A 21,540-nucleotide genomic window follows, 5' to 3' on the forward strand; every position below is an offset into this window, starting at 1 on the left:
AGGAAGATTGGGAAAAGAAGTTGGAAGAGGAGGAAGGGTGTCAGAAGAAGAGGATGGAGCAGGAAGGTTGGTGGAAGAAGTTGGAGGAGGAGGAATGGTGTCAGAAGAAGAGGATGGAGCAGGAAGGTTGGTGGAAGAAGACTGAGGAGGAGGAACGGTGTCAGAAGAAGAGGATGGAGCAGGAAGGTTGGTGGAAGAAGTTGGAAGAGGAGGAACGGTGTCAGAAGAAGAGGATGGAGCAGGAAGGTTGGTGGAAGAAGATGGTGGAGGAAGAAGAGTGTCAAAAGAAGAGGATGGAGCAGGAAGATTGGGAAAAGAAGTTGGAAGAGGAGGAAGGGTGTCAGAAGAAGAGGATGGAGCAGGAAGGTTGGTGGAAGAAGACGGAGGAGGAGGAACGGTGTCAGAAGAAGAGGATGGAGCAGGAAGATTGGGAAAAGAAGTTGGAAGAGGAGGAACGGTGTCAGAAGAAGAGGATGGAGCAGGAAGGTTGGTGGAAGAAGTTGGAGGAGGAGGAACGGTGTCAGAAGAAGAGGATGGAGCAGGAAGGTTGGTGGAAGAAGACGGAGGAGGAGGAACGGTGTCAGAAGAAGAGGATGGAGCAGAAAGGTTGGGGGAAGAAGACGGAGGAGGAAGAAGAGTGTCAAAAGAAGAGGATGGAGCAGGAAGATTGGGAGAAGAAGTTGGAAGAGGAGGAAGGGTGTCAGAAGAAGAGGATGGAGCAGGAAGGTTGGGAGAAGAAGTTGGAAGAGGAGGAAGGGTGTCAGAAGAAGAGGATGGAGCAGGAAGGTTGGGAGAAGAAGTTGGAAGAGGAGGAAGGGTGTCAGAAGAAGAGGATGGAGCAGGAAGGTTGGGAGAAGAAGTTGGAAGAGGAGGAAGGGTGACATGAAAAGAGAATGGAGCAGGAAGGTTGGGAGAAGAAGTTGGAAGAGGAGGAAGGGTGTCAGAAGAAGAGGATGGAGCAGGAAGGTTGGGAGAAGAAGTTGGAGGAGGAGGAAGGGTGACATGAAAAGAGGATGGAGCAGAAAGGTTGGGAGAAGAAGACGGAGGAGGAAGAAGAGTGTCAAAAGAAGAGGATGGAGCAGGAAGATTGGGAAAAGAAGTTGGAGGAGGAGGAACGGTGGCAGAAGAAGAGGATGGAGCAGGAAGGTTGGGGGAAGAAGACGGAGGAGGAACAGAGGATTTCTGGTGCTGGGTCAGCAGGAGTGGCCTGGCTGTGAATCCTTTGATGATCTATGAGGGAAAAAAAAAAGATAATCTTTTTTAAATGGATGAGAGAATGTGTAGGTCATGTAAACAAAACACTTACTTTTAATAAAAAAAAATCATAAAGGTGAGTCATTCTTTCAAATATATTTTGAAGTGGTCCCTCTTCAAATGGCCCCAGTGAAGTGATGACTTCTGCCCAAAATCCTTTTTTTTTTTCCTTCTTAGAAATAAAGAGAACTGGCCTATAGCCTAGCACCTCTAATTTCTTAACCTGTAAAATAAATGCACAAATATATAAGAGAATAAATATAAATGCATTCATAATAGCAAGCAGGGAAATTTTTGCAAATCACCTGCATAAAAAAGTGACTCCATTTTTAGTTGAGTAAGAATAACTTTTTTTTAAATAAGAAAACTTTGCCATTTAATTATTGACAATTATATATTAACTCAATATTTATGAATCGAAAATATGAGAACACCGGAATGGGCAAATGTAACTTATGTATTCACTTCACCTGTAAAAACAGGTGAATAATAATTATCTGCATAATATTGTATTTACCCATTTCATGTTAGTACAATAAACTATGAACAGAATAAAATAGATACACTAATAGAGGGTATGCTCGTGATGTCATGAAGTGACTGCAGTTATGGCCACTGAGTGGCAACATTGGTTTTCTGTGTAAATGCCATGTAAAATACACAAAACACATCTATAATTGGAAACAACTGTGCAATTGAGTGTACAAATAGATTTTTACAGACTGATGAAACCTACAGAAGAGAGAAACAAATGGATTGCTGCAATTCACAGAAACAACTGGAGACTCCAGACTTCCAAGTTTTAGGGCTGGACAATATTACAATACATATAACTTTGATATAATTCATCACCCAGATTTAGATTTAGACATAGCTAAATTGTGGAATATGAAGCATTTATCAGCAAATTTGCTATATGTTCCCAGCACTGAAATCAGGCACATATAAATGTCATTAAACATGATTACTGGCCTCATGTCAATATCCATGGATCTTTGGTTCTTTGGTAAGTTGTAAGGAACAACTGATTTTCATTTAAATTTAAATTTGATTGATAATCATTTATTTTACTCATGTTTTCACAGTTTCCCATATTAAATCCATTCATGCAGCAGGCTCCTTTGCCATTCAGTCCGGCCGAGCGAGGCATGTTTCAGTGGGAAAGTGATGTCAATGCATACTCTCTATACAACATTAACAGAACAAGACTTACAGCTATGCGGGCGGAATCCACCACACGAGCAGCATTCCTGTTTTTTGTTGTTGTTGACATCCATGCACTTGCCTCAAGTTCCTTTTCCTTTTGTTTAACTTTCTCTTTGAGACTTAAAGTAGCAAAACACTTTCTGCAGGTTTTGCAGCGTATAGTGTTGAGTGCCTGGCAGTGGGGACAGGGCTTCTCCTTTGGTTTTGTCATTTTTCTCTGAAAAAAAAAAAAAAATACATGTACACTCCCACTCAAAAGTTTTTGAACAGTAAGATTTGTAATTTTTTTTTTTTTTTAAAGAAGTCTTTTCTGCTCACTAAGCCTGCATTTATTTGATTCAAAAACTGTCAAATGTTGATATATATATATATATATATATATATATATATATATATATATATATATACACACACACACACATATACATATACACACACACACACACACACACACACACACACATATATATATATATATATATATATATACACTATTTAAAATAAAATGTTTTCTATTTGAATATGTAATTTATTCCTGTGAATTTGCAGCATCATTACTCCAGTTTTCAGTGTCACATAATTCTTCAGAAATCATTCTACTCATTCTTGAGGGGAATTATAGAAATTAATACTTTCATTTAGCAAGGATTCTTTAAATTGTTGAAAAGTGATGATAAAACCTTTATAACATTACAAAAGTTTTCTATTTCAGAAACAAAAAAATGTGAAAAAAAACCCTACGCTGTTTTCAACATAATGCTAAATGTTTTTGAACAGCAAATCAGCACATTAGAATGATTTCTAGAAGGATTCTTAGAAGGATTATTTAATATTTCTTTGAATGCACGAGATAATGCGTAGATCATGTGAACAAAGTACTTTAAAAAAAGAAAGCAAGAAAAGCAATAATAGTAGTTATAGTAGTAATAATAATAATAATAATAATAATAATACCAACAATAATAATAATGAATCGTTCAAGAATTATTTATGGACTTACTTCAGTATGTGTATAAATGAATATATATAAATATAAAACAACAACAACAACAACAACAACACAAAAACGTTAATTACTTCACAAAGCCCAGGTCATAAGTTTGATAAACCCCAATTTATGAATTATTAGCTAATATGCTAACACTTGTACTTAACTTAATTGTCTGCACATTAGGTTCAATTAGCACCGGTCTGGCTTTTATTCTTAAACTACAGAACAACTCAGATAAAGATGCCCAGTGGTAACACAGACATATATAGTTTTATACATTGTTTTATCTAGAAGTAGTATTTATCTAGATTACGTAAATTACTGTACCATAACCTACCGTGGCAAAGGAAGAGTTTGCAACGCTACACATTTTCCCGCGAGATGGAAGGCCAAAACAAACAAACAAAAAATGTAATTATATATTTCTTTATTTCTTCTTATTATTATTTTTACTACAAACTATTTTTAATGATACAATATTTGGAAATGTATTATTTTAAATCTGCATATATTGGTTTTGTGAAATGAATTTACGTAATGTTTTGTTTGGCCAACATAATAAAACAGAGGCGCGTTAATCTGATAATATGCTTCAGAGATCATAATTAAGAACAAACTGCTAATTAATTTATTGATGTCCCTGCGATCAAATACAAAACAGTAAACATATATTTATATTAGTGGTGGGCCGTTATCGGCGTTAACGTGCTGCGTTAACGTGAGACTTTTATCGGGCGATAAAAGAAATATCGCCGTTAATCTATTCTCAAAATTGGGTTGGGAGCTGGGTCTAAACTACGCAAGCTATGATGACTTTCACCTTGATAGTTTAACGCGGATGTATACCAAAGACTATAGAATATCGCGCGTTTATGTCTCCTCCGCCAAAACACAGACGGGATCACGTCGTCCTCCATTCATAAAAACCGAATCTACTATAGCGCGAAATGCCACGTAAATTCGTCGTTTTTTGGATTCATAAATCAAATATGATCTGTCACTTAATTCAAATCGCGATATGGACACTAGTGTCTGTGAAAACTGAAATGCAAAAAGACCGTTTTAATATGAATCCGGTATGTTCCGTTTGCCTAGCTGTATGTATGAAATTCATACTATGAATGGTGGAGACGCGCTTTTACTACACGCATACTGAAACCCACGTGACGCTCCCGGTAATTTTTGGCATTTGCATCTCACATGAACAGATAAACTCAATCTCCAAAACTGCTGTGAGTGTCACTTATACCGTTTCATTTGAGAAAACTCGCATCATGTCATACTGTATACACAGAAACTTCACGGCAACCTGTCAAAATAAAAGTACGGTGTAACATGTTTAGTCATTATTTGGGTAGCACACATATTCTGAATGCCTTCAGCAGAATTCAAATTAGCCATTTTAATCTAGATTAATCTAGATTAATTCCAAAATTTAATCTAGATTAATCTAGATTAAAAAAATTAATCTATGCCCACCCCTAATTTATATACAAATAGAATAACAATTTCAATACAAAAATACAAATGTGTTTATTGTAATATCTTATTTCATTCTATTTTAAATATTATATTGCATTATAAAACGCAAAACTACACCATAAAATTATATGTTTTTAAAGGTTGAGAATTGCTGGAGGTACAAATACCATTTTTTAAAAACCGTATCGATTAAATAGGGGCTTAATCAATAGAAATGTACATTTCTGTATTTCACGAGTTCCCACTTACATATAATTAGCTGGAGTATGTAAGCATGTTTGGCGTGCTGTCCGGGGAAGGGCTCCGAGCTCGGGAATGGCCCGAACCTAGAGTACCCCCCCCCCCTATGTATATGTGTAGAAGGAACTCGGAGTGAGGAGATGGGGTGGTGGAGGGATGCTGATAATCCGTCAAATGGGTAGAGGTGAGTCGGCTGTATTTATGCATGATGTAGATTGGCTTGAGTGAGTTCCAGCTGTGTTAATTAGGCTAAGTATCTGACGTGCTCCTCCCGAACTTTGCTTTAAGAAACATCATAAAACGTAGCTCTAAAAAATAAATCGATCTGATTTCCTTTTTCACACCAGAATTTTATAAAATGGCGATGACGTATAGGCTGTTGCCTTCTGCGTTTTGATCTGACGCATAAGGCAAGCAATTGAAAGCAATGGAGTTCTTTACGCGTCGACAAACTGACGCTTAGGGCGACCTTTGGCGTCTCATATATGACGCGGAAGGCACTTGACCGTTCTGCAGTTTTTGACGCCTCGGGAGTGAGAATGGGTTGATTATTCGTATTTCTTTACTTGTATTTTTTTTTTCTCTAAACATAGCACATGTACCGAAACGTACCGAAACCGTGACTCTAAAACCGTGATACAAACCGAACCGTGAGTAAGTTGAACCGTTGCACCCCTAGTGTATAAGTTCGTGGATTGGCATTGAATGATTAGGCTCTCAGGCTTTAGAAAACACTTTATTCCACATTTTATTCCACATTTTAATCTGAAAATAGATTGAATTTTAAAGCAATTGACTCCACACTTAATCTGAAAACAGAATTAATTTTTAAAACAATTGACTCCTCACTTAATCTGAAAATAGATAAAAAAATTTAAAGCAATTAACTCCACACCCCATGAAAGTGACACCTGTAACTTATTCGACGGGGCCTCCACAGGCTTTCCGTGGACAGACCTTTTTCAAGGTAAATAGGAATAATAATGAGTTGTGATGTATATGAACTTATCAGATCGTGTTTCCTGAGTGAAGTACTGTATGTTTTGCATAATTAAATCATTACAAATTTAAATAATGGACTATTAATGCATTGCCCACAGAAAACCTGTTGAGGTCCAGTCAAACAAGTTCACAGATTGCGGGTGGCCAAATAGGCTTTTCGCGGTCACAAAGGTGGTTAGGGGGACAAATAGGCTTTTTGTGGTCACAGTCTTTAGATTGCGGGTGGGCAAATAGGCTTTTCGCGGTCACAAAGGTGGTTAGGGGGAGGAATAGGCTTTTCGTGTTCACAAAGGTAGTTAGGGGGACAAATAGGCTTTTTGTGGTCACAGTCTTTAGATTGCGGGTGGGCAAATAGGCTTTTCGCGGTCACAAAGGTGGTTAGGGGGAGGAATAGGCTTTTCGTGTTCACAAAGGTAGTTAGGGGGACAAATAGGCTTTTTGTGGTCACAGTCTTTAGATTGCGGGTGGGCAAATAGGCTTTTCGTGGTCACATAGGTGGATAGTGGGACGAAAAGGCTTTTCGTGGTCACATAGGTGGTTAGGGGGACAAATAGGCTTTTCGTGTTCACAAAGGTAGTTAGGGGGACAAATAGGCTTTTTGTGGTCACAGTCTTTAGATTGCGGGTGGGCAAATAGGCTTTTCAATGTCACATAGGTGGATAGTGGGACGAATAGGCTTTTCGTGGTCACATAGGTGGTTAGGGGGACAAATAGGCTTTTCGTGTTCACAAAGGTAGTTAGGGGGACAAATAGGCTTTTTGTGGTCACAGTCTTTAGATTGCGGGTGGGCAAATAGGCTTTTCAATGTCACATAGGTGGATAGTGGGACGAATAGGCTTTTCGTGGCCACATAGGTAGTTAGGGGGACGAATAGGCTTTTCGTGTTCACATAGGTAGTTAGGGGGACAAATAGGCTTTTCGTGGTCACAGTCTTTAGATTGCGGGTGGGCAAATAGGCTTTTCGTGGTCACATAGGTGGTTAGAGGGACGAATAGGCTTTTCGGGAAGATTAGCATTACGTGCTAATATCTGTTATCCTCTGTTTCGGCAGAGAAGAATTGGTTGTCCTCTGTTCAGGCAGGGAAGACTAGCATTATGTGCTAATATCTGTTATCCTCTGTTTCGGCAGAGAAGAATTGGTTGTCTTCTGTTCAGGCAGGGAAGATTTACATTACATGTTAATATTTGTTACCCTCTGTTTCAGCAGAGAAGAATAGCTTCGACTAAGGAAGTTGTACTGTAAAGAGACTAGTTATCCTCTGCTTTGCCAGGTTTTTAGAAGTGTCCTGTTGTGTCAGAAAGTCATTACAAAATGTTGAGAAGGAATGCTAGGCTGATTCCAACAACAAAGAAAGGTGGACTAGCTACCCCTTTATGGATAGACGATGAGTTTAAATCATTGTTAGGAGAGCATATGGACTCAATAGTGACTGAGTCAGTAAGATTGGACAGAGAAATTTGGTATTTATCCAGAAAAAGTTTGGTCAATTGAAGAATGCAAAAAGGTACTTGGGGCATGTATCAGAAAGAAAAACCTAAAAGGCATTATCTGCTGCCACAGAGAATTTACTTTATCCTTAGCACAAGAACAATCTCAGTGTATCGCTACGTTAAAAGAACAAAACCAACAGCTGCACACTAGATTGTCCTGTTTCACTAAAAAGGTGGGCCATAACCAGGCCTCAACCAAAAGTGATTCAAAATACCAACAGTCAGATTAAAGGAACCGTATGTAGGATTGTGGCCAAAACTGGTACTGCAATCACTTTCAAAATACTGTAGAACAGTGTTTCCCCTCCTGCTCACCCCCTGACTCGAGGTTGCCAGCTAAGCTGCAGGAACGTTGGCTGCTACAAGGAGCTTCCAATGGCAAGTGACGAGTCCTACACAGTAATTTGTTTTTCTTCTGTTAATTATGTTTATGCTTCACAAGAGATGTTTTGCGAAGTAATTATCTATCGCAAAAATTTACAGATGGCGATTAGCCAAATATTTCGTAAAGATGTACTGTAATACCACATTTCAGTCGGAACATAGGTTGTTTTCATACCCTGCTAGTGGTGCGATATAAAGCTTTTTATGAACACATTTAGCACGGGCGACCGTGGAAAATCCACTGTGTACGGAAGCAAAGTTAGCCAAACCTAACGTTAGATGAATCTTACCTGTCCAGGAGAAAATTACCAACGATGGCATCTATCTTCAAATTCTTCTCCGTTTTCAGCCGTCTCCATCTTTCAAAGGCATATACAAATCCTTGTTTTATTTCCGACTTTTTCACGACGTAATTCGGATTCATAACGAGGTCTTTTAGGTTTCGTAACGTTATACATGTTTTATCCGACACGTTCGTATAGCTAGCTGCAGCTCTAACAGAGATGGCAACCCGGATCACGAAACTCTACTGACTTCGTGATTGGTAGATAGCTGGAGGGTGGTGCCTCAGACCAAAACACAAAATGACAACAATAACATCAGTTGAGGGCTGCAACTCTCACTTTTAAATGACAATATCCTGGCCGGACCACTGTTGTCAGTGATATAAGTATTTGAAATGAACATGATTTCTTAATGTCTAGTGACATGTCAGGGCCATTTTATAATTAACTGACATAAATTTCTTACATATGGTTCCTTTAAAACTATCCTGACTTACAGTCTTCAGGTAGACAAGAAGACAGTGGCAATACTATAACGATGGAGAAAGATGCAGTGAAGGTATGTGGTGCTAGGAGAAGATCTCAGGGAACTGAGGGAATTGAAAGTGTTCCTCCCAACTCTTCTGTTGTCCCAGTACAAACAGTTGCCAAAGAACTAAGACCTAAAGATATAGAGAGACTATCCCAGAGCTTACCCTCAGCACGCACACATTTTTCAGAGTTTAGAAGAACATTGAACAGCAAAATGGGTCTCTATGACATGTCGTTATCAGAAGTCACACAGCTGATGTCACAAATTCTAACTGAATCTGAATTCAACAGTTTTGAGTCTGCTGTAACTTCTGAACTACAACATGTCAGTAAAGGCGATTTGAGAGAAGGTGTTTTGAAAATTCTAAAGAATATCATAGGACCCAAAACAGACTTGTCCAGAATCACTAACTGTGTGCAGAAGAAGGATGAAACTGTAAGTGAGTACACTGAAAGGTTTTGTCAGTCAGCTGCAACATACAGTGGAATAGCTGACAGTCCAGAGAAGGTATTGGATGATAAAGGACCACTTATTCGTACATGGTTTGATGGCCTTTTAACAGAATATAGAAATGCACTGCCTTTCTTAGACCTCACATGGTCCAATAGAACCCTGCAAAGCAACTTGGACAGGTTAGCTACTTGGGAAAGAAACTCTGATGTTAAAGCCAGAGTAAAGATTGCAACAGCATCCTTTAAGGTAAAAACAGAGAACCAGCAGAAACGTAAATGTCCTAAGAGGGACGGTAGTTGTCATTACTGTGGTAAACCTGGACACAGGATGAAAGAATATAGGAAAAACAAAAAATACGTAAGAGAAATGAACAATGTAAATCAGCTTTTTCACAGTCTGCTAGCAATGCTAAAACAGAACCTCCCCACTACACCAAACTTGTGGGACAGTTTGCTGAGGTGCTAACTGTTAAGGCTGTGAGTTCTTAATTACCCCATTAATCTACAACAGAGATGAAAGACTCTTTGTAAACAGAACAAAAGGAAGTTGACTATCACTTCCCCCACTTGGGGACACTAGTTAAGTACACTCACAGCCATAATTGTTATACTACAGAATAGTCCATTCAGTCACCCATCCTCTGTTATGATGTCTATCAGGACTGATGTTTATTTAGATGATAGAAATGTGGGAATTTTTGGAAATACATGTATTTTGGTTCTGCATAAGGAACTCATGTCTCACACTATACAGTGTGCACAATACCTAAAGGGACAGACTAGGACACACAGACCAGTGAGGAGCCCAGGGAAGAACCGAAGTGCAACAGGCCTCGGGGGCCAATCCTGTGGTGAAGACTTCCTCATAGGTTTTCCCCATTAGTTGTTTTATCCCCACCTCACTGGTCTATAGGTGTCAAATTATGATTAGGTTAAGAAGAAAAAAAAACACTATACGATCACTAGAATTTTAATGTAATAAATAAAACCACTATACGATCAACAGAAGTCTAAAAATGTCTGTGCATGAATACTGCTGGTCTGCTGTTTCTTTGTTTTCTTGTATTTCAGGTATGTGTATATGCCAAGTCATCTTCATACGCGAAACCCACTTCAGAAAATCACTTCAGACATCCATGAACAAGATTCATGAGGACAAAGAGTCATCTGAGTGAATCTACATGGGAAACAGACTTCCACTCTAATGCTACATGGTTTTCTGTGACATCACGTAGTTTGTACAATGTGTTACATTTTTGTATGTGTCAACAGTTATGGTTCTAAAAAGAACTATTACACCTAAGTAAATCTAGGACAAGACACAGAATAAGTGATATGAGCCTGTAACTTTTTCAAGTTACATGAATGCAAGATGATGCTTATGTTAATAAACATTGGCTATAGAATGGACTTATGGAGGTTTAAATTTGTATTATGTGAGAGTTATTAGAATTTTAGAATCTGTTCAAATTTATAAAAGATTAAACATAGGTTCCAAAATAACAGCAATAACTTAAAAGTTATGAATATTGTGATTTCTAAGAGCAGGCAGCCCAGGCCCTGAAACAGAACATCTGTCATGTTTGCTAAGTTAAGTGTGAATTCTAAGCTCAAAGTACAACAGTGCCTTTTGTTTAGCACCTTTGCATTTGAAAGCTAAATAGATCAAGGCCGGGAAAATCCTACTAGGCGGATTATCTATATGTGACCCTGGACCACAAAACCAGTCATAAGGTTAAATTTTACAAAACTGAGATGTATACATCATATGAAAGCTCAATAAATAAGCTTTCTATTGATGTATGGTTTGTTAGGATAGGACAATATTTGGTCGAGATACTTCTATTTGAAAATCAGGAATCTGAGGGTGCAAAAAATCAAAATACTGAGAAAATCACCTTTAAAGTTGTCCAAATTAGGTTCTTAACAATGCATTTTACTAATCAAAAATTACATTTTGATATATTTACAGTAGGAATTTTACAAAAAATCTTCATGGAACGTGATCTTTACTTAATTTCCTAATAATTTTTGGCATAAAAGAAAAATCAAAAATTTGGACCCATGCAATGTATTTTTGGCTATTGCTACAAATATACCCCAGCGACTTAAGACTGGTTTTGTGGTCCAGGGTCACATATCACATTTGCATGCTTTGTTTAGATTGTCTCCACCTCTATGTATCCCTCCCCCTGGAAAGGTATATAAACTGTAATGTATAGGCCTTAGTCAGACGACTTTTGATGACTGCAGCGACGCACAGCTTGTATCTCAATAAAGAGAAACTTCTGCTTCAAGATATCCAAAATGTCTCCTGGTCTCGAAGAAAAAGTTCACAACACTGGCAAAACACTTTATCAGTATGGTTAGTTATACACATACTATGCAGTCAGCCTCTTAGAAGGTAGAAACTGAATCAAACATGATTCAGTTTAATATCTATCAGGAAAACATGAACATTGATATCACAGATGTCCTGATCACTCGCTGATCACGTAAGCAGGAGGGTCATCCTGACCTCCTGTGACATGACATCTTGACTCTGGAAAAAGATAGAACTCAGCAGGCAAAAAGGATACTGTTGCACATTCCATTCTTACCATAGTCTATAACTTCTAATATATGTTTTACCTGCTTACTCTATTCAATCATCAAACAACCTAGAAGGTTAATAATAACACAAGAAATAATAATAATTATTATGGAGTTAAAGCTCGATCCAGAATTCCACTCCTTCACCACAAACTTCCGGTGCACGTGGTCGCAGCTGACAAAAGTGAACACACCTTTGTATTTCTCAAATTTCACCTGAGTGACAATAATTACAAAGTAAATAACTAATAATAATAAAAATAATAATAACTGCAGACCATCAGAAATGATAGCAATTAATAATTTCACTCACTTTTTTCAATCCTTGGAAAGCCATCTGTTCCTGTCAGGCATTCACAGCAGCCACCTTCACCTGTCACAGAAGCTCCACCCACCAGATCATCATCACCCGAATTCTAACACCTGATCTTAATCACCACACCCTTTATACAGCCCAAACCTTCAGAGACTCTTTGTCTGGTCTACCGTTCACATCCCTATGTCAACCATGGACTTCAGACCCATCTCCTGGATATTCTTCCCATCGATTGAGATTACTAAGGACACTATTACCACGATTGCTAAAGGACTGTCAGATAAGCCTTACCTGCCATCATTGCCATCGTTTCCTGTCTTCAAACACAATCTGTTTAATAAACAACCATTACGTATTACTTACCTCTGTTTGCAGTCTCATCTCTACAAGTACGTGACAGTTCCCTTTTGCCATGCAAAATGACATCAGTGGTGTAATGATTCAGCTGAAAGATATTTCCTGTTGCATCACAGGAATTAAGGATAGTGTGGAAGTAACTCTCAATTGCCTGAATAAGAGGATGTGTACTTCAATATCTAACTTTAATACATGAAATATGCATTTTGTAATGAAACTAAATGCCACATTTTGCATCATTTGCATTCATATTTTTATTGTCCTGGTAAGCCTGCCTCCCCAACTAACCAGCCATGTGGCCTTAATGATTGAAAATCCCTGTGATGCATCAGGTATTCTACAGTGCTGTGAGGCAATCTTAGAATTGACACAACAACATCTGTGGGGTCATTTCTCCATAGTAAATCAACCTGTAATGACAAACATCACGGTTTACAAAACAGTATTTCCACTGCTTGCCTCATTTAGTGAATTGTTATTCTAAAATTACATTTGTATTACCACATCCTCCACAGAAATGTCCTCTACTTCAGATGACTTTTTACAAGCCTCAAGTGCTGGTCCACTTTGTTGGCTTTTTACTTTCTGTCTTGCTGACTTTACCGTCTCATCCTTCTCAACGATCTGCATTTTTTTCTGGGGGACTGGCACATTTTGTGGAGCAGAATAAAATTTGGTTTTGGTGGCTGTGACTCTACGTTCTTTCTTTTTCGCCTATGTCTCTTGACATTGAGAAATGTCTTCTGAATGTGTTCTTAAAAGTCATTCTGGGGACAGGTTATGGTGTAAGAAGTGTTCGATATATCATGCCTGGAGTGCTGCATACATTTTCCTCACAAATGCTCCTGGTCTGATGGATTTTTTTTGAATGATGGAATGTTTAACGATGCCAAACCACTTCTCAACATGCCAGTTTGTGTCTCTTTTCACGTTCCCTTTGTCATGCTCATCCACGGCATACCTCTTCAGGTTTCCCAACAGTACACCACTCCACAAAGGAAAGATAGCAAAGTAGTGGTCAAAGAGGAAGCTGAGGATTTCTGGACAGTAGAACAGATTTTCCTCATTTGACACTACCTCCTCATTTGATCTCTGGTCCTTGACCTCTTCAGACAGTTGCTTAAAAAAAATTTGTGAATGGTGAACTCCCGACAATTGACTTAAAATCCATCTTTCTTGCACTACACTGCTCCATGTCCCAGTCCTCGAAGATTGAATCTTCAATGGGTCCCTCTTGGGTTTTTTAAATGAGGGATACAAGGAAATGCACACTTGCCTGGACACTTTTTGTGCTTTGGGGAGTTGAAAGGACTGTGCACAGTGCTTTGAAGAGATTCCTGGATTCACTGAGGGAGCTTGCATTTTGAAGTCGTGCAAATGCAAAGGTAATGCAGTCTCTAAGACCATTATCAAAGGTTTAACTAGAAACCGCCTGTCTGACAGCTTTCAGGACATGAGCAGAGCAGAGGTGAAGGACAGTGTGTTGCCGAATATCTTCCCATGTTCTTTTCCCCATGCAAATTTTGAATGCTCTGTCCAGATAGAAGGTGATGTGTTCCCTGTTAAATGCTAAAAGCACACTTTGAATCAGTGCCCAGCTGTAATCCCTTTCAATTTGGTGGATGTGCAGTCAGGTGTATTTTGACAATTGCAGCGTAAACTGCATCAACCAGAACGTGATTGGTGGAACAGAAATAGGTAACAGGAGCCTTCTTCCGTAGATGTTGCAAAAGAATGTTTATGGCCATTTCAGTGTACATGTGCACACCAAAAGGATCAATGCTAAAATGTTGGATATACCCAGGCAATTTGTAGTATTCTGTGTCACTCTCCCTTAATATTGTTTGTGTTAGGTGCATTTCCATTAATAGATCATTATGGAGGCACTGGTTTCTCCTTACCTCTGCGCCAATTATTTGTATTATATTTTTGTTGAGGCACCTTGTAATGAATGAGTGTTTTTGCAATTTGACTTATTTTCAAGTGAGTAGCTGGAGGACATTTCCTGTCTGTAACTTTGTGTTTAATGCTGCCACTTTGTCGAACTGAGATTTTTACCTCTTTGTCTTTATCATCAGGGATTGTTTTAATGATGAAGGTATATTTGGCCTTGCATGAAGGGAAAGTGCACACAGCCATACAATGCAAGTACGGAACGTTCCATTTCCTGCTGGGGAGAGCTTTAACATGTTGATATTTAAAAGACAGTGTACAGGATGGATTTTTGGATTTGAAAATTCTGTAAAGATAGTCTGTCCATGGATGTCTCAGCTTTGAAGAACATTTTAGTGGTCAGATCTTTTTCCAGTGTTTTCCTTTCATGATGATTTAAAAAAAAAAAAAAAAAATCTCACCCTTGGTATCTGGCGTAGACCACGGGTTTGTTCTGAAGCTTCATTTTTGTTGTTTGGCTCTGAGCTGTTTGTGCCACTGTCTTGTTCTGAAGACTCAGACTTGTCTGGCTCTGGAAACTTTGTGTCACCAAATTCTTCAGAACCCTCTGTGTCACACTCTGGTTTCTGGCCTGACACTTCACTGACTGCCACACCTGTGGTAAATCAATATGAAAAGTTTGCCTTATTACCAAAAGCTGTTAGAAATACCACATTATTTATTTTGATATATTATAAAATGTTCCCTGAGCTAGAAAATACAAAAAAATGCCTGAACCAATTCAAGACTAACAATTTAATTGATGTTCAACAAATAAAAAACATATATAATACAGAGAAACAATTGATAAAGCTTGGCTTATTGAATATCTGGTCCCTTTCTACGAAAGCACTTTTTGTAAATGATATGATCACTGATCATAACCTAGATGTGCTCTGTTTGACAGAAACCTTAAACAAGTCCACCCCCCAAGATTTCTGTTATAAACATGAGCCGCGTCTAAAAGGTAAAGGGGGAGGTGTTTCTACTATATATAGCAATATTCTCAATGTCTCTCAGAGAACGGGCTTCAAATATAACTCGTTTGAAGTAATGGTGCTTCATATAGCATTATCCAGAGAAACAAGTGTTAATGATAAATCCCCCGTGATGTTTGTACTGGCTACTGTATACAGGCCACCAGGGCACCATACAGACTTCATTGAAGAATTTGCTGATTTTCTATCCAAGTTAGTGTTGGCCGCAGATAAAGTCTTAATAGTGGGTGATTTTAACATCCATGTTGTTAATGAAAAAGATTAGGATTAGGAAGCATTAGGAACAGCATTTATAGATATTCTATAGATAACTCTACTGAACATTATCTAGTCTCTTGTATACTCCAGATAGCTAAAACTGTAAATTCAACTCCTTGCTACAAGTACGGTAGAACCATCACTTCTACTACAAAAGACTGCTTTGTAAGTAATCTTCCTGACTTATCTGAATTCCTCAGCATATCCAATAGCTCAGAAAAACTTGATGTGATAGAAACTATGGACTTAAAAAAGATTAAGAAAAGCAGTGTAACACCGTGGTATAACGATCACACTCGCACCCTAAAGAGAAAAGCACGGAAAATGGAGCGCAGCTGGAGGAAAACTAGAGGTACTGCTTGGCGTGAATGTAACTTATCTTATAGAAAAGCATTAAAAACTGCCAGGTCGGATTACTTTTCGTCTCTCGTAGAAGAAAACAAACATAACCCTAGGTATTTGTTCAATACCGTGGTTAAATGAACGAAAAATAAAGCAGCAACAGGTGCAGACATTTCCCAACAGCACAGCAGTGATGACTTTATGAACTACTTTACTTCCAAGATAGACACTATTAGAGATAAAATTGTAACCATACAGCCGCCCGCTACAGTATCGCATCAGATAGTGCGCTGCAGATCTCCTGAGGAACAATTCCACTCATTCTCTATTATAGGAGAGGAGGAATTGTATAAACTTGTTAAATCATCTAAACCAACAACATGCATGTTAGACCCTATTCCTTCTAATCTACTAAAAGAGGTACTTCCAGAAGTCATAGATCCTCTTATAAATATTATTAATTCGTCATTATTATTAGGATATGTCCCCAAAACCTTCAAACTGTCTGTTATTAAGCCACTCATTAAAAAAACACAACTGGACCCCAATGAATTAATTAATTACAGACCAATTTTAAATCTCCCTTTTCTGTCAAAGATACTAGAAAAGGTAGTATCCTCACAATTATGCTCCTTCTTAGAGAAAAATGGTATCTGTGAGGATTTCCAGTCAGGTTTTAGGCCATATCATAGTACTGAGACTGCTCTTATTAGAGTTACAAATGACCTGCTCTCTCAATCGTGGTTGCATCTCTCTATTAGTGCTACTGGATCTTAGTGCTGCATTTGATACTATTGACCACAACATTCTTTTAAATAGACTTGAAAATTATGTTGGCATTAGTGGTTGGCAATAAATGAAGAGGTATCATATCAGTCATAAGTGCAGTATGGAGTACCTCAAGGCTCAGTACTAGGGCCATTACTTTTTACGCTTTACATGTTACCCTTGGGAGATATCATCAGGAAACATGGTGTTAGCTTTCATTGTTACGCTGATGATACTCAGCTCTATATTTCTTTGCGGCCTGGTGAAACATACCAGTTTGAAAAACTAACAGAATGCATAGCTGATATTAAAAACTGGATGGAGTGTAACTTCTTACTGTTAAATTCTGAAAAAAACAGAGGTGTTAATTATTGGACCTAAAACCTCCACAAGTAATAACCTAAAACACAGTCTAATACTAGATGGCTGCTCTGTAAATTCGTCGTCATCAGTTAGGAACCTAGGTCTGCTATTCGATAGCAATCTCTCCTTTGAAAGCCACATTTCTAGCATTTGCAAAACCGCATTTTTCCATCTTAAAAATATATCGAAATTACGACCTATGCTCACGATGTCAAATGCTGAAACGTTAATTCATGCATTCATGACCTCAAGATTAGATTATTGTAATGCTTTATTGGGTGGTTGTTCTGCACGCTTAATAAACAAACTCCAGCTGGTCCAAAATGCAGCAGCAAGAGTTCTTACTAGAACCAGAAAGTATGAGCATATTAGCCAGATTCTTTCAACACTGCATTGGCTCCCTATAAAACATTGTATAGATTTTAAAATCTTGCTAATTACTTATAAAGCCCTCAATAGTTCCACAATCTGTATGGTTAAAAGCGCTATACAAATAAAGGTGACTTGACTAATGTGGTTCAAACGACTGAGATGCGACCATGTTCGGGAAACAGCTGTGACTAGCTAGTTCGTTTCCACAACAAGTCATCGACTGTGCTAAAATTGGTTTCATATTCATATTTTGTTTTTCAATGTCTTTCCAATGGTGGATGCAAAAATGTTAACCTAAGATAAATAATATTATTGACATGTTTGACAAACAGCTACAACTAAATTAAGCAAGCAACATAGACTGCTAATGACCTGCTCTCATATTTTCGCTGAATATCTGAATGTCTTTCTCTGTGCGCTGAAAAAGTAAGGGCGAGTCTAAAAAGTGTATGTAAGCAGCAGGAGACGGAGACAACTCGAGTCAGTTAAAAATTCGTCTGATTTCCTTGATTGCATTCATTTTGTAATACGTGAAAATATTTAACTTTGTATTTTATAAATTTATATATACACAAACAAACTCCTTTAAAACAAGTCTAACAGCTTTTTTAAACATAGTAGAATTTCACCTTTTAATTTTAATATAGCCTACTTTTGATGGTTATAAATATTGGCCTTAACTTTTAACTTATCACACACACACTTCAAAAAAACGTAGCTTTACCGAATATACTACAGTTAAATGTTGAACCTCAAATAAAAATTGCAATTGGATTTTTTTTTTTAAGATGACTTGTCTTATGTTTGTATCACATCACTGTCAAGACGTGTGGAGCTGAAGGTATGCGGTTTTGCTGTGCATCAGTATATTGCAATAATTATGTTATCATTTCCTTTTAATGAATAAGTTTGTGGTTGGATTGTGATTTAGATGATCTCCTACATGCTCCCACCTGCACCATGAAGTTCAAATATATTTTGCTGGTTGCACAAATTAACCCCAAATCACACAGCATGTGTCCAAAAGGCACCAACCAAAAGACACACTACAGCTTATGGTTAGGGACTTGTACAGGAGGGATAGGAATGACTTAGTTAGCTGGTAATATACTGTATTCACTACAAGTCACCTTCATTCATATAGCGCTTTTTACAATACAGATTGTGTCAAAGCAACTGCACAGTATTTAAACAGCACAATAGTGTGTAAGTAACGCATTATTGTAAATAATCAATTTTCAGTTAAAGGCAGTTCATCAATGAATTCAGTGATATCATCATCCAGTTCAGTTCAAATAGTATACGATATCGCTGGAAAGTGTCCCCAACTAAGCAAGCCAGAGGCGACAGCGGCAAGGAACCAAAACTCCACAGGTGACAGAAATGGAGAAAAAAACCTTGGGAGAAACCAGGCTCAGTTGGGGGACCAGTTCTCCTCTGGCCAGACGAAACCAGCAGTTTGTACCAATGTCTGATTATAGAGAACTCATCAGGATCCCGTGGTGTGGCACCGATGGCCGTCTAGGTTGGCGAGGTCTTCATTGATGATCCGTCTCTGGAGCTCATCTAGTTGACATCCACGGCTATTGAAGACATCTCCAGGTGGTGATCCATGATCTAAGCTGGGTACGGACTGGATCTGGGGGACTGCAGTGACCATCTGATCTGGATACAGGCTGGGTCTGGTGGCTACGGTGACCTCGGAATAAGAATGAATCAGACTAATATTAGCGCAGATGCCATTCTTTTTACGATGCAATGAGTGCATCAGATGTTATGGGAGGTGTTTTCGGTTCTGGTTGACCTAATTAATGCAGCCTAACAATCCTTTAACGGATTTGAATTATAGGAATGTGTTAATGTTTTATGTGTAGGCCAGGTTACAGAGATGTGTCTTTAATCTAGATTTAAACTGACAGATTGTGTCTGCCTCCCGAACAGTGTTTGGTAGATTGTTCCAGAGTTTAGGCGCTAGATAAGAAAATGATCTGCCGCTGGCAGTTGATTTTGATATTCTAGGTATTATCAAATTGCCAGAATTTTGAGAACGCAGCGGACGTGAGGGACTATAATGCGATAGAAGCTCACTCAAGTACTGAGGAGCTAAACCATTGAGGGCATGAATGCATGAATTAATGTTTCAGCATTTGACATTGATAGCATAGGTCGTAATTTCGATATATTTTTAAGATGGAAAAATGCGGTTTTGCAAATGCTAGAAATGTGGCTTTCAAAGGAGAGATTGTTATCTTATAGGACGCCTAGGTTCCTAACTGCCACCTGCGTCCGTAATGTAGCTTACTAGGCGCTCCGTGGCTAGGCAACGTCAAATAGGTTGTGGGATGGCCGCCACGAAAGTGCCACCAAAGTGACTACTCTTAACCATAGTCTTCCTCACGTCCCACAACCAGCCTATTCGTCCACCTAGGCGCCTATTCTTCATTAACTAGTCCACAGAGTGCCTAAAGTGCCACCTAAGTGACTACTCTTCGACGTAGTCTTCCTCACGTCCCACGAACGACCTATTCGTCCACCTAGGCACCTATTCTTCATCATTATGTCCACGAGGTGCCTAAAGTGCCACCTAAGTGACTACTCTTCACCGTAGTCTTCCTCACATCCCACGAACAGCCTATTGGTCCACCTAGGTGCCTATTCTTCATTAATTAGTCCACAGAGTGCCTAAAGTGCCACCTAAGTGACTACTCTTCGCCGTAGTCTTCCTCACGTCCCACGAACGGCCTATTCGTCCACCTAGGCACCTATTCTTCATCATTATGTCCAAGAGGTGCCTAAAGTGCCACCTAAGTGACTACTCTTCGCCGTAGTCTTCCTCACGTCCCATGAACAGCCTATTTGTTCACCTAAGTGCCTATTCTTCATTAACTCGTCCAAACTGACTACTCTTCATCGTAGTCTTCCTCTCGTCCCCCACGAACAGCCTATTCGTCCACCTAACAGCTTATTTTTCACCAGTTCGTCCCAGGGGCCCCAAACTTGGCATCCTGGTAGCCTAGGGGCCCCACTGCCATATATCAGGAGGACAGAAACCCAGGATCCTGACCCAGGGGCCCCTGGACTACCATCGTGTCAAATTTGGAGCTCCTGCGACCTTTTGACCCCTGCTTTCCAGACGTCCATCCTGCAACCTATTCGACATAGGCTGTTCGTGGACATAGTGATGAAGAGTAGGCAGTTAGGTGGCACTTTAGGCACTTCGTGGACATAATGATGAAAATAGGCACTTAGGTGGACAAATAGGCTGTTCGTGGGACAAGAGGAAGACTACGACGAAGAGTAGGCACTTAGGTGGCACTTTAGGCACTTTGTGGACATGATGAAAATAGGCACTTAGGTGGCTCTTTAGGCACTTCGTGGGCAAGGATTAGGGAACCTGGCCCCCTAGTGGTGGCCAAAAACATCCCACTAAGTGCCTATGGTTCCGTAAACGAAATACTTAGGGAAAACCATTCATTTAAGTTGGGCGTAGGATCCGGAATGGTGCCTTTTTATCCATTGCACCCCTTTTTCGTCATATGGCAATCTAAATGAACTAACAAAAATCCACAGACTGCCTATTTTCCCTTCGGGAACCTGACATCCCGAGAATAACTTAAATGACAGCCCGTTGTCGAAATTCCCTAAGCGCTGCGCGGCGCCCCCTAATAATTTTTTGGTCCCCAAACGACGCCTATGGTTTGATGCGGCCTCTCCCCCTGAGGCGGGGGGCGGTGGTCCCGTCTCCCGAGACCCTCCAGGGGCCCCGCAATGGAGCAAAATTGCCCTAAAAATGCTTTTCCCCTGACCTGTAAGATAAGTCACAGGAAGGATGCAGTTTGTTAAGTCCCATCTGTAACTTACTCTAGGCTGTCTGTGGACATTACATTAAAAGGTCATATTTCATAACCTGTTGTGAGCCACACA

At 39.2% G+C, this 21,540-nt stretch overlaps 1 protein-coding gene across 1 annotated transcript; it reads right to left on the reverse strand.

The window, feature by feature from the left end:
- Positions 1 to 1,101: 1,101 nt before the first annotated feature.
- LOC141301496 (uncharacterized) lies at positions 1,102 to 20,702 on the reverse strand (the record flags this gene model as incomplete). Its single annotated transcript, XM_073831693.1, has 6 exons — positions 20,681 to 20,702; positions 14,938 to 15,131; positions 13,514 to 13,702; positions 2,468 to 2,677; positions 1,301 to 1,477; positions 1,102 to 1,230 (listed from the first exon to the last, which is right to left on the reverse strand). Coding segments are annotated over exons 1-6 (921 nt in total), but the record flags the coding sequence as incomplete, so codon positions are not given.
- Positions 20,703 to 21,540: the final 838 nt, after the last annotated feature.

The sequence above is a fragment of the Garra rufa genome, chromosome 25 (assembly GCF_049309525.1).
Source record: "Garra rufa chromosome 25, GarRuf1.0, whole genome shotgun sequence".
NCBI classification, from domain to species: domain Eukaryota; kingdom Metazoa; phylum Chordata; class Actinopteri; order Cypriniformes; family Cyprinidae; genus Garra; species Garra rufa.